Consider the following 14,472-nt stretch of genomic DNA (forward strand, 5'->3'; position numbering starts at 1 on the left):
CCCCCAGAGCACAGGAAGGGGACTGGGCCTCCAGTGAGTCCCGTCCTGCATGTCCTCCCTTTCCCAGCCTGGACTGACTGGTGCACACAGCCTGCTGACTAGGGAGTCTTGGTCCTCGGGATCCTATGGTCAGGACTAGGACCTACTCCTGGTCCCAGGCAAATTCAGTGGGAGGTAAGGGTACGGGGGATGCAGGGCTGCTCTGGGAGGGAGGAAGAAGGGCTTGTGTGATGGTGCCCCAAGCCCCACTTCCCAGGAGCATGAAGACGTCTGGACCACCTTGCATGAAGAACACACAAATCCACTGGAGAGCAGCTCAGTCCTCAAAAACCACAAAGGTGGCGGAAGAGGCACTGTCTTGCTTAGGGGCACTGGACCCAGTTAGGGTGTTGGGTTGAACACAGCCAGTGCAGCCTGCCTGGTCAGATGTGTAACCAAAGAGGGCCCACTGGGAACAGAGGACTCACAGCAGCTCTGTATTTTGCAACTTTTATGTAAGTTTAAACCAATTTCAAAGTGAAGTTAAAAATAAGTTGTAAAACAGCAGATTCCAACACCCTTGGCTAGGGACTGAAGCTCTGACTGCACTGCCCCCAAGCTCAGGGCTGTCTGGGCACATCCTTAGCCTCACAGGCCCCTGGACAACGCTGGGAAGAGTCCAGGGTAGATCAGAAATGCCAGCACTGGTGTCAGAGACCTGAAAGTGGCTGACAGGCCCATTCTCCTTTGATGAAAACCATGAATCGTCACTCCTGTGGATCCAGCCTATCCCCCACCCCCAACACCTACAGAACTTCCAGGTGGCCTATCCAGAGATCTCAACAGGGTGCAGTAAGAGACGTGCAGGAGAGACAGACACGTTGCTCAGCTGTAGGTGGCCCCCTCCCACCCCTACCCCTACCCCTTGCTTTTCTATTTTGGCAAAAATACAAACAAAAATCATGGGAGCTTCAAGAAAAGGACGTAAACGTCAGAAAACGGAAGAACAAACAGCAGCCGGGGCTCGGACCTCACTGGGTGAGCCTTGGGGGAGCATCTTGGCTACAGCAAGGTCAAGTCCATGTGTCAAGGCCCCTGCAGGAGCCACAGCCAGCCTCCGAGTGATAGACAGACAGGAGGGGGCAGGAGGAACCTGGAGGAGGCCCAAATGTCTACAGTGAGGGGAACAGGGTGTGGGGCACACACAGAGAAGGCAGAAGGCCCATCACTACTGTGACATGAAGAGGGAACAGGGCATGGGGCCGGGGCTTCCACACATGAATGCACACTCACACACACATGAAGGCAGGAGGCCCACTGCTACAGACAGGAAAAGGATGTGGGGTGTGGGGCCGGGGCTTGCACAAATGAATGCATACTCACACACATGCATACGCATGCTTACACACACACACACACACACACACGATAGGAGGCGTGACAGGACCAAGGTGTGTAGCTGGGCCTTGCACACATGTTGACACACATGCACACTCAGGAAGGGCAGGGAATAGGCACGCTCTACCAGGGGACAATGGGAGGCAGCCCTGAGGGCCTCACTGAGGGGCTGGCCTGAGGAGGCACAATGGATGAGGCTGTGTGCACACCTGGACAGTAGTCCAGACGGCTCTGCCCTGTGGACGGGTCAGTCAGGGGCCCTGTCTGACCCAACACCCGCCCCCGTGGTGGTGGCAGGGTGGAGTCCATCTGTAAAGGTGGCCAGGAGGGTGTTTGGTGGCACTGCCGAGAGCCATCTGTCCTTCCCACTGAGGGAGCTGGCTGCTCAGGTGAAGCCTGTGGTGGGCAGAATGCTCCAGGCCAGGGGCTGACCCAGAGTGACATGCTGCACTTGGCAGGTGACAGCATTGCCTTGAAGAGGGTCAGTCTGCGTGACAGACGTCACCCACTCAAGCTTGTGCACTTACTCCAGCACAGAGCCCCCCCCACCCCACAGGACAGACTGGAGCCTCCAGACTGGGCAGGTGGAGCTGGGGGCAGCGCAGCAAGGCAGAAAAGGCAGACACAAGATGGGGCCTCCTCCACTGTGGCGTCCAGGGTCGCGGGGTGGTCGGGGATAGTAGGCCAGCCACGGCCAGACTCTGCTAATTCCTCAAGGCTGCCAACCTAAAGGAAGAGCAGATTTGTGTGGGGACAGGGACCAGGCTGGGTGGTGAGAAGCTGGGCCAGAGCCAGCAAGATGGTGCCCCAGGCGGGGACACATGGGACGAGCTGACACTGGTGGGCTCTAGAAGGTCAAGTCGTCTTCAGAGGCCAACCCTCGTCTTCCACCAGAGAGTCCACCTCCCACACCACCACCACCACAGTGGACACTGGACAGGGAAAAACACACCTCCGCGACAGCTGGTCTTCCTGGCTGCGCACCGAGCTCTCGCCCACAGCAGAGGCCCCCTCAGGGAGCTGGCTCAGCTGGTCCAGGACTTCCAGGCCGTTCTCTTCTGCGATCTGCATGATGAGGCTGTCCACCTGCTCCTGTGGTGTGGTGAGTGTGGTGGCGGAGCTCATGGAATCTTCCATCACCTGTGGGAGCCGGGACGGCAACTGACAAGGCTGTCTGGCCCGAGGCACTGCCTCTGCACCCCACCAGCCTGTCTCTCTAGGACACTCATTCCATGTCCAGCTCTCCTAGAAATCATACCCGTAATGTACCCTGGACCTCCAGCTGGGACCCAGCCCGAGAGAACACAGATCCTGAGGGACAGGAAGGATGGGTGATGACAGGGCAGGACGGACCCAAGACAGGAGGGAAAGGAACAGGAATTATGAGCACAGGCAGCACAGTCCAACCCTCACACGCGCCCGAGGTCGGCAGCACATACCGAGGTGTGCACATCCAAGTTCTGGACCTGCTGTTCAAACTTGTCCATGACTGCAGACACCTTCTGCAGGTCCATGGCACTCAGCGCCTTGTCCAGGGCCTTGGTGACCTGGGCCATATTCTTAGTCACCTGTAATAGAGAGGCCATATTCTTAATCTCTAGAACACAGTTTCCTCTTGGAGACAGAACAGCCTCAGGCACAGGAGGACACAATTCAATCTATAAATCTCTAGGCTTTATCACACACAAAACTCAAAGACCCTGACACACAGCACTGCTAATGCCCTAAATCACCTTCAAGCTCATCCTCTGAAGCATCTAAATCAGACATGAGTGAGGCTTTAGCACACTCCATCCTGGGACAAAATGCCTCTTTGTCTGTGAACATGGACAGTCTGGAATGCAGGTGATCTCCCGAAGGACAACATGGGGCAGACACAGACGGACACGCAGACACTTCCGTCATGTGGGAGGCATCGGAGGGGAAAGAGGGCGCTGGCAACAAGCCTAACTCTAACCCAGCAGAAGTGACAGGAGCTCTCCAAGCCTGGAGGGAACCTCTTCTCAACACCCAGGCTTTGGGTCTTCAGTTCCAGCTTCTGAACCGGGTGGGATAGCCACTTAGTCTGCCTGAACTTTGGGTGACCTACTGCCCTGGACCATTTGATTGGGGACCCAATGCTCTCATCCCCAACTGGGCCATTTTTCTGCCCAACAGGCATAAGGTGGTCCCTCCCCTTGGGTACCACAGCCTGCCCACATAATCCTGGGTGATGGTCCTGCCCCGGCACAGTCATCAGTTCAAAGGGGAAACCCACCAAGCAACAAATGCTGGCAAGGTTGTGGCGAAACTGGAACCCTTATTCACTGTTGGTGGGACTGTAAAATGGTGCAACCATTCTGGAAGGCAGTATGGAGCTCTCTCAAAAAGTCGGAAACAGAAATACCATTTGACCCAGCAATTCCACTACTGGGAATAGACCCTAAAGAGACCATAACTGACATCCAAGCAGATATATGCACACCCATGTTTATTGTGGCTTTGTTCACAATAGCAAAGAGTTGGAAACAACCCAAGTGCACATCAGCAAATGAATGGCTAGAGAAGCTGTGGTATATTCGCACAATGGACAACTATGCAGCATTGAAAAACAAGGAACCCGTGAAATATTATACAAAATGGGACGTTATGTTGAGTGAAATTATCTCACACACACACACACACACAACAAATACTGGTGAACTCTCTGGCGGCCTAGTAGAACGCAGCTGCAGTGTAATCCCAGAGGTGAGCAGTTCAAATCCACCAGATGCTCTGCTGAAGAAGGAGAAACAAGGAACAAGCTCCTCCTGTACCAGTCAGATCCGATTTGACGGTACACACACAAAAATAATAAAAATAAAAGATTCTTTACCAGAAAAAAAAGAGGACAAATATTGCATAATGCTACTGTTATAAAACAGGGCTGACCTGGAGTTTGGGGGGGAAACTAAGAAAAGGGGATATATAATGTACACTGCAATTAAACAGATGAGGAATAAAACTGCTAAAAGGAAAATAAGCTTAGGTATTATTTGCATGACAACAGTCCACAGTAAGAGCTGCATAGTAAAGTGGACTGGGGGGGTTTGTACAACAACAAAATAATCTTTTTTTATAGAGAGAAGCTGGGGGGGTGGACAGGGAGGAAAATGCGCAACAATGAATGAATGGATGGAAATCCAAGTTCTCTATAAACTGTCACTAAAATCTCAATTAAAAAAAACACTAATAAAAATCTTGAAAAACCAAAAGGGGAAAACCAGGAGGTCCTCAACCCCAAGAAGGTTCTACTGTGTGTCCCCCTGACAGTTCTCATCTCATCCTTCCCTGATCTTGAAGAACAGACACTGCTATTCTGGCCGGGTTCTGCCTGGAGAACTCCAAAAGGTCGACAGCACAGGACGCTGCCCTTCATTCTCTGTCCCTGCCAGTCTAGGTGGATGGACTTTCTGATGTGGTATCCAGGTCCAATCAGATGTAGGCTTATGCTAACAAAAGACTGTGCAGCCATATCCTAGATGAAAGTTCTAGGACAAGTGTAACTTAATTTGCACAATATAATTTTCCAGATCTTTCAGCTATGTTTTCATTTGCATCGTTCATGTTAAAATCCCTATCTTCCCTCTCATATTTACTGTTAGCAACTAGGAGAAACCATACAGTCCTCTTAAAATCTGCTTAGAAATCCCAGTTAAATATCCAATTTCTAGCTGTGCCAGACATGTGAACACAATTCAGACAAGCTCCCTGCCTCTGCGTAAGGAGTGTCCCTGTTCCCCTTGGGCCAGTCACACGTTAATATTTTCTGTGAGGCACCTGGGGCCACTTGGCCGTTGCTGGGCTGTGTATGTTGTTTAGGGCGATGGGGACTTTCTCTTCAGCTCTCCCCTCAAGTCCTTCTAGCCTAGGCACTACGTGGATCTTAACCCACCCCCTCTCTGTTGGCTTTTTCAATCACATTTTATTACCTCACAAGAGATTCATGCTAGACACAGCCCGCAGTGACAGTGTCTCACTGACAATGCAAAGACAACCTTTTGTTTGTTGGGTTTATTGTAAGTGTATAGTCACAGAGATTAGGTTTACAGCACCTATCCTTGGGGACAAAATTCAATCCATGAATGTCCCCAAGACCAGGGAGGGACCGTCTAGGTTTCCAGGCTCCTGGGCAGTGGTCCCTCTAACCCAGCCTGGGCTCAGAAGGCACTCTGTGAGGTCTGAGGCCAGAAGTGTGCTGTGCCTTGTGGTCCACCTACCTGCTTGCCCAGAGGACTAGAGCCTGACAGGATTTCTCCACCCCCACATGTGGTCCCAGTCTGCCAACAGGTGCTGGCCACGCTGGTCAATGAATATGAGCCTTGGGCTGGCTGAGCTACTCACCCCCTTCATGGTCACGGCAGTCTGGACCTTGGAGGCCACGGCATCCACGCGGGAGGCCATGCGCAGGCAGTTCACCCCCTCATTCTTCTTGCGGATGGCATTCTCAGCATAAACACGTGCACACTCCACATTCTTCTGCTGAAGAGCCTGGAATTTGGGGACAGGCCAGTTGAGAGGACTGTGGTCTGCAGACACAGGACTTTCACACACACCTTGAGAAAATGGCTCATCTGAAATTCAGGGAGCTACCCGAACACACAGAACAGGCCAGAGCAGAAACAAAGTATAGGCCAACTTCACTGCCCGCCACCAATGCAAAAGGTTAGCCAGAGAGCCCAGTCAAGACTACCTGCCTACCACCCAGGCCACCCTGGCCTCTCCCATCATGAACCTACAGAGGACCAGAACAGGAGATGCATGCACCAGAATGCCAGACGCTCTGCCCAAGGACCTGGATTTGGTGAGCAGATGCCCTGAGACAATTCTATTGGCGAGGCCCCCAGGATTCAGGAGCATGAGGTCCAGCAGGAGCCAACCATGGTAGCCTCACCTTCTTCACTTTGGCTTGTTCAGCCTTGGACTCCTTTTCTGCCTTCTTGGCCAGTTTCTCTAGCTGCTTTGCTGTGAACTGAGAATGGACACTGGTTAGAGGCATTACCGAGGGGTCAAGACCAGCCAGGGCCCCTCACAGCCACCCCCAGAGGTTCATCATGTGTGTTTATGTCATCAGGAACCTAAGGGATACCAGAAGATACAAACCCAAGTTCTGAGCTGTCTTGTCTGTGAAAATGGGCAGGAAGAGCTCCCTAAAGTGTCTGCCCTCCCCTCAAACATCCCTCAAATCTTAGCATTGCTCCTAACCTCTGCTGGTGGACCGATGGGATTCTGGTTCAGATAGCAGGTTCTCAGATGCTGTGTATATTACAGCGCTGACTCTGGACACATGATCCCCACAGCACACAGTCCGTCCACCTCTCCAAGGACTGAGCTCTCCCACCTGCAGTCTGGCTCTGTCTGGACAAAGCTGTCACGGCCACCTCATCTGTGGCTGCATCTCTCTCCCTGAGCATATACTTTCTACCAACTCCCACCTCACACTGTACTCACAGAGCATCTACCAACTCCTGACAGCCAATCATGAGATACCAGGTCAACATCCGCTGCCAAAACTCTCCTTCCTCCAAACTTCCTAAGCCTGAACATGTGGTTATTTCATTTATAACAGCTAAAATGAAACATGAAAAATCCCATTCACCATTAGCAAAGGCTCCTGGTCAGTGCAGCACCCGGGGACCCGCACAAAACAGGCCCAAAGGAGAATCCTCAGCAGTCTGTGTTGATACGACCCCTGTGAGTCCAGAGGCCCCCATCCCAGGCTCTACTCTCACCAGTGTGCTCTGGTGATAGGCTCAGCCCTAGCACCTCACATGGGCTCCAGATCACCTCACGTGGTCCAAGTTCTCTGAATTGTGATAAACCAAAGAAATCAGAATGTGAGCAACAGACAGGGCCATCAGGAGATCTTAAAAAGCCCTTCCGACTCCAGCACAGAGTAGAGGAAGCCGTGCTGTCTGGACGGATCTTTCAAGGGGACCATGGAGGGCTTGCAGTGACTGTGGAAGGTCCAGCGGTGCACCCAGGCACATACAACACTGAGTTATGCTTCTCAGAGATAAGACACTTAGCCCTAAGTGAGCCAGCCCTCTCACACCCAACAGAAAATCAACTGGCCAGCTCAAGGTCAGCATCTGAGGGAGCACAGATAGGTCACCCAGCGACCAGCCTGGCTGGCCCTGCTTTCCGGGGCTTGGGCTGGTGCAACTCATGGCTCATCCTCACCATGACCAATGGGCCAAACCAGGGGAGTGGTTACGCAGTACGTACCTTCAACTGGAACAGGTTATCTGCAACGAGAGAGAAAGCAGTGAGGGTCTGGGAGTGGAATGAAGAGTTGCTGTGGCTCTCTGGTACTTGGGGTGGGAGCTAGGCAGACACCAGTCAGGGTGACCAGGCCTTCAGGGGCTAGCTGGGCCAGCAAGATGACCAGGCCAGGGAGGACCCCTGAACCTGCCTCCTCACTAGAATGGCACCAGCCTGTCTCGAAGGATTGTAGTGCAGATGGGGGAGTGAGTGAACAGACACAGTACTTGGCAAATATCAGGCATTATGCAGATGATACAACCCTGCTCACTGAGAGGATTTGAAGCACTTGCTGTAGAAGATCAAGGACTACTGACTTCAATATGGATTACATCTTAAGAAGAAGAAAACAAAAACCCTTACCACCAGGCCAAGAGGCAATATCATGTTGCTGTAATTGCTGTTATGTGACATCGAGTGTCCTGTAACTCATAGGAACCGCTATCCTGAGCCAGTCTCACTGACTCTGACACATCTACCCCCATTACCGCATCAATCCATCTCAGCCAGGGCCATCTTCTCCTTCACTGTTCGTCGGTCCTTCTAAGCATGATGTCTTTCTCCAAGGACTGGTCCCTTGTGGTCACAAGCCCAAAGTACGTGAGACAGAGCTTCAAAATACTTAAGAAGAAATTCGGTTTCATCCTCTCCCAAGACAGACCTGTTTGTTCTCTTAGCAGTCCATGGTATGTTCAGTACTCTTCTCCAGCACCAGAACTCAAAGGCACTGATTCTTCTTCTAACATCCTTAGTCACTGTCCCAATCAAAGAACCCTTGGGATTCTCCCAACTTAGTAAGGCTCAGCCTTGTACAGTCCATTCTTTATGCAGTTAAGTTCCTGGGTTACAAACATCCACCTCATGGTCAATGCAACAAAAACCTGCTCTCATTCTAAAGACGGAACAATGTGTCCAAAGCAAACACAAATACCCTCCTGTCACTGGAGCTGAGTGACCCCACAGGGTAGGGCAGCGCTGACCCACAGGGTTCCAAGGCTGCACATCTTCAGAGGACTGCTACTCTTGCGGAGTGGCAGCTGGTAGATTCGAACTGCCCATCTTTTGGTTAGCAGACTAGCACTTTTAAACACTGCTCCACTCTAGTTTCCGACACAACTCTTACTCCAAACAAAATTATTCCTTACAATCACCTTCATTTGCTACATATGCAGCTTCTAAACCACTGATGAGGTTTTGAACCTTTTCTTGCACTAAAGTAAGGTTAAACAACAACCATGTACACCTACTCCAACTTGGGCATAAAGTCAAAGTGAAAATACATCCGTTCATAACCTAGTGAGTGCCTTCCTCTTGCCACTGAAGGGTAAACAGACAAGACAGCCAAGAAGTGAGTGACTGCCTCCAGAGTCACCGTCCAGGGGCACAGTGCACACCTTGGTGGCACCACCTCCAACCTCTTCTCGTTCCAGATCAAGGTGAATCCAGTGTAATTTTTTCTATTTCCCTTAACATCCAACTCTTGTTACTCACTCATCAAATCCAAGAGCAAGGCAGGCAGACTCATCTGAGTATCTGTCAATTTACTCAATCAATCTCAATTTACTCAGTTCCCCAAGGTGGAGCATACAGGACATGGGATTACCTGAAGGGTTCCCCGGCTAGACTGGAACAGAAAATGAAGAACAGAATGCAGGTGCCTGGTGTTTACTGATGCAAATATAGTCCTCGGCTGAGGATCATGTAAGCCCTGGATAAACCGGTTACCTTCCTTTCCAGCCTCAGCTTTCCCACCCAAGGCCCAGCCACTGGCTGGGACTGCTAAGAACACAAGGGGCCAAGACCAACCTGGGAAAAAGATATGGGTCAAAGTCAAGTTTCCTCAAGAGCAGATTGAACTACAGGCCAAAATCCTACACAACTGTATACTGCTTTGGACTACATGTATGTAGACACATGTATCTATGAGTCTTTTATTTCTGTGTTGTCCTTATGTGCTGTTGAGTCGCCTGTGACTCATAGTGACCTTATGTACAGTGGCTGTGAACCCTGCCCTATCCTAAACCAGTCTCACCGACTCCGATATATCTGCCCCCACTGGCCCAGACAGAGTGTCAATCCACCTCAGCTGGGGTCTCCCTCTCCTGTGCCATCCCTCCACCATTCTAAGCATCAAGTTTTTCTCTAAGGTCTGGTCCTCCTGGTTGCATGCCCAAAGCATGTGAGAAGGAACTTAAAAATCCTAGCCTCCAAGGAGAGAGCTTTGGTTTCATCCTCTCCAAATTAGATCTATTTGTTTTCTTTGTGGTCTACAGTATATTCAAGATTCTTTTCCAGCACTACAACTTAAAAAGGCATCGATTCTTCTTCTACCATCCTTAGTCACTGTCCAGCTCTCATCATAGCAAGTAATTGCAAAGACCATGCAGGTGCACCTTAGTCTCTAGACGACGGACATCATTACTTCTCAATATTCTGAGAAGTCAGAGTCCCTGTCAGGTCCCTGACAACAGATTTTCTCAGTGCAATTCGAAGAGTGTTGACTGTGGAGCCAAGCAAGCTGTAATTGTTAACCTCAATCTCTTCTCCATCTATCATAGCGCTGTCAACTGGCCCACGGTTGAGAATCATTGTCTTCTTGATGTTGAGCTTCAATCCATATTGAAGATTAGGGTCCCTGACCTTCTGCAGTAAGTGCTTCAGGTCCTCCTCCGTTTCATCAAGCAAGGCGGTGTCATCTGCATACCGTAGGTTGGTGACGGGTCTTCCTCCAATCCTGATGCCACAATCTCCTCATAAAGCCTGGCCTCCCGAATGATCTGTTCTGCGTATGCTATGCGGACATTGATGTCATTTATTTATACCTTATGTGCTGATAAAGTATGGAGACAGGACACATCCCTGATGCATTCTCTCCCAGATTTTGAACCCTGCTCGTATTTGCGTACACACGCACTATCTATACCAGAGCCCATATTATGTGTGTCTATGTATTTACCTCTTGGGAAACCTGACGGCGGGTGGAAGGGATCTGCCCGCCGCTTTTAGTCTCAATCACAGCAGCCTCTAAGCATTTTGGCAAACACAAGCGCCGCCTTCTCCGAGCTGACTCTGCTCCTCTCCCGCCACGCCCCAACACCCGACAACAGAGGCGCAGGGCGGGCGGACCGGGACCCCGCACTCTCCCTGTAGGGTGCACAGCCCTTCTCCGGGAAGATGGGGTGCGCCCGCCCCACAGCAAGCTCTTCCATCACTCCCACTGAGCACCCGAGGAGAGGCCAGCCACTCCCCTCTCCGTCCTCAGCTGCCACCTGACCCGACACTCCCGGGCCCCAAAGGCCGACGGGACGTGGTCCCCAGCGTCCGAGCTCGCGAGGCCGAGGAGTGCTGGTCAGAGAGCCGGGAGTCGGAGTCCAGCCTGGGTAGACGGAAAGGGCCGAGACCGAGGTCCGTCTTCCGTCGGGCAGCCGGAGCCCAGCCCGCAGCCCCGAAGCAGACAGGCCGCGGCCCCGCGCCCGAGGCAGGAAGACGCCGACCCTCGGCTCCCCTCGGCCGGGGAGACCTCTTACCGTCCATGTCCGGTGCTGGAGGCTGCGCCCTCGGAGAGGCGCTGACAGCTGAGCTCGGGGACGCGGGCTTCCACTACGGCTCCGGCCGCGAGCACTTCCGTGGTCCCCTTCCGCTTCCGGTCTCGCGGCGCATCTCGCGACAGGAGGGTGAGCGGCTCTCGGCGGTCCGCCAGGGGGCGCGCCGGGGCGTGCGCGCTCGGGGGGGCGGGGCGGTTGCCGGGGCAACCTGCCCGGCGTCGGCTGCCGTTGTAAGGAGGGCCCGCTTTGTGAGTCACGTGGTGCTAGGGCTGGCACGCAGCGCGTGGCAGGGACTCGGCCCAAGGCAGCCGGGCCTGCCGCCTCACTTATGGGACTTTCCACGAGCAAACCTAAGGTTAGGAAAGGTAAAAGCCTCTCTGCACAGGTTCTGCACCTCCATACCTTTATACCGGGCCCTCGCTGTACACAGGTACCCACCCCATCGTACTATACACAGGTCTCATACTACCACAGACCATACTGGGCTATTTACAGGTGTCCCGCTGTACACAGGTGGCACTCAGTGGGGTTCCAGACATGTTAAGTACCCCATCAGGTGCCAGGACCTAGGAGGCACTCTGATAGCCCCAGGAGCTGCAGGGCCGGCTCTCAGTTTGATGCTGTGTTCCGGCTTCTCAAAGTGCTTTGTAATGTGCACAAAACAGTTAGAAATACCCACGGTGCCCAAGGACACAGAGTGACCTGGGTGTTTTTTCAGTGCTCTCACTTCATTCTGCACACAGTCAACTGACCTACCACCCTAAGCACAGTCGACAGTAGGCTAATTACCTGTAAATTTCAGGCGAGGTGCAACAGAAGGAGGCTACTGTTTCCAAGCCTAAGGAGAAGGTGCAGGAGAAGCTCTCCTCAGTGACCAGAGAGGCAGATAGAGAACCTCCTGGAGACAGCCTCTCTAAGTCTGCAAAGAACTTGCCCCAGAGGTCATCCTTGTCATCTGAAGTTGAAGGTAGGGGACATTGGCAGAGGCCAAGAAAAGTTTGGAAACCTGAAAAATGGAGCATTAATAGCAGTAATACACTCAACAATGAAAAGAATTTGTTTTAGTATATCTAACTCAAACTCATGCATTTGAGCTGTGGTGCTAGAGAGGAGTATCAAATATACCATGGGCTGCTAGGAGAACAGACTTCCTAGAGGGGATTCTGAAGCTTCATCTGACATACTTTGGGCATGTTTCAAGGAGAGATCAGTCCATGGAGAGGCGTGGAGGGACAGCGCATGGGAAGAAGACCCTGGATAAGATGGATTGATTCAGTGACTAGGGTAATGGGGGCAGGTATGTCAGAGACAATAAGGTTGGTACAGGATAGAGCAGGGTTTAGGGCAGTTGTGACTTGATGGCACATAACAACAACTCAAACTCATTGCTGTGTACTCAGACCTTACCCTCCAGTGGTTTTCAGAGGCTATAAATGCATGGGAGGAGACTGCTCATTGTTATTCTGCAAATCTACTGGTTGCTGTGAACTGTCAGAAAGGTGCCATTTTAGGGTTAGCAGTGAAGTTCCCCCATGGACTAGGCCACCAGAGATCCCCTGATTTAGGATGTCCAGAAATCTATGAGTTAAGACCCCAAATATGTTCCCATATGGCAAGGGCAGATCCACAGGGAATCAAGAGACACGTATGGGGCCTGTTTCTTGATGACAGCCATCCCGTCAACATTTCCTGGACTGGAATAGAACCTGGAAAGAGTCTCAGCCAGCTGTGGGCTCTAGGGGGGGAAATGACGTGTGGCTACAGAGAGACTAGGACACAGTGTACAGAGGGTGAGATTGTTTTCAATAAGACAGAAATGTTAGAACGTCTACTGAAAAAGTGATCCAGTTTCTTCACCAAGTAAACGGCAAGGGAAAAAAGGAAAGGTTTGAGATGTGTTCCAAAATTGATGTGGACCTGTCACAGCTAAACATGAGATCATGAGATTGGCTATCAGATGAGTCTCACCACTGTCCACGTGCACAGTATGATGGTGTTACAGGGACTGTTGAGAAAATAACTCTTTGGTAGAAGAACATACTGCGGTATTTATGGTTGAGATTCCACCATTGCTTTAACATACAAAGAAAGAAAAACAGACAAAACAAAGTTGTAACCATTGATGGAAGCCAGCAAGCACAAGGAAAGAAGTTTTCCTCAACATTTTCATGTTGAAGTGCTAGTTTTAGAAGTTGGCTTTTCTAGAAAAGTTTAATACCGTTATATACTAGAGTGATTAATTAAATTGTGGATTTTGCCTCTTCTAAAATATATTGGGAAATTCTCTCCAAAAGAACTATTTAACCTTACAGTAGCTAGAAAGAACTGACTCCAAGGGTTAAAATGAGACTGTTTTGAGGCAGATAGCTGTTATCCCAACTGATTTAGTATTTTTTTTTTGTGTGTGTGTGTGTGTGTGTGTGTGTGTGTGTGTGTGAGTGTACCGTCAAATCAGATCTGACTGGTACAGGAGGAGATTGTCCCTCCTTTTCCCGGCAGAGCATCTGGTAGATTCGAACCGTGAGCCACAGGGATTGTAGTTGCAGCTCCTTGCCACTAGGCCACCAGAGCTCCCCTTGATTTAGTATTTTCAGTAATTGAGAAAATGTCCACCAAATTTAGTTATTAGTGATTTATATGTACATTTTTATCTTTTTTTAAATGTTAATGAAAATTTAGAGAGACTTTGGATTTCCATTCATTCATTGTTGCAAATATGTACATTTTATAGATTACATATTTTAGCATCACACAGACAAAAGGTTATGTATTGTGTGATTCCAATAATACAAGCCTATCCAAGTAAGAACATTTCATTAAGATGGAGAGAAAACTGAAGGGATTAGGCATGGAGAAGGGGTGTGGACACAGGACACATGGATGTTAGAAGATAAAGGGTGTGGGCACAGGACAGAGATGGTGAAGGGGTGGACACTGGACAAGGACAGGGATGGAGGAGAAGGTGTGGACACAGGGACAGTGGTGGAGAAGGGGTGTGGACACAGGGACGGGTGGAGAAGGGGTGTGGACACAGGGACAGGAGTAGAGAAAGATGTGGACACAGGGATGGGATGGAGAAGGGTGTGGACACAGGGACAGGGGTGGAGAAGGGGTGTGGACACAGGGACAGGAGTGGAGAAGGGGTGCGGACACAGGGACAGGAGTGGAGAAGGGTGCGCACACAGGGATGGGATGGAGAAGGGTGTGGACACAGGGACAGGGGTGTGGACACAGGGACAGGGGTGGAGATGGGTGTGGACACAGGGAC

General features: G+C 51.1%; 1 protein-coding gene across 1 annotated transcript; it reads right to left on the bottom strand.

The window, feature by feature from the left end:
• Nucleotides 1–2,068: 2,068 nt before the first annotated feature.
• On the bottom strand, nt 2,069–11,197 carry CHMP1A (charged multivesicular body protein 1A). Its single transcript, XM_006902853.1, has 7 exons — nt 11,187–11,197; nt 7,624–7,643; nt 6,290–6,367; nt 5,740–5,886; nt 2,817–2,945; nt 2,330–2,517; nt 2,069–2,103 (listed from the first exon to the last, which is right to left on the bottom strand). The coding sequence occupies exons 1-7, from the start codon at nt 11,191–11,193 to the stop codon at nt 2,082–2,084; spliced, it is 591 nt and encodes a 196-aa protein (XP_006902915.1). The 5' UTR covers nt 11,194–11,197; the 3' UTR covers nt 2,069–2,081.
• Nucleotides 11,198–14,472: the final 3,275 nt, after the last annotated feature.

Source organism: Elephantulus edwardii, unplaced genomic scaffold (genome assembly GCF_000299155.1).
Source record: "Elephantulus edwardii isolate Elephantulus edwardi_28Jun2011 unplaced genomic scaffold, EleEdw1.0 scaffold00463, whole genome shotgun sequence".
Classification (NCBI taxonomy): domain Eukaryota; kingdom Metazoa; phylum Chordata; class Mammalia; order Macroscelidea; family Macroscelididae; genus Elephantulus; species Elephantulus edwardii.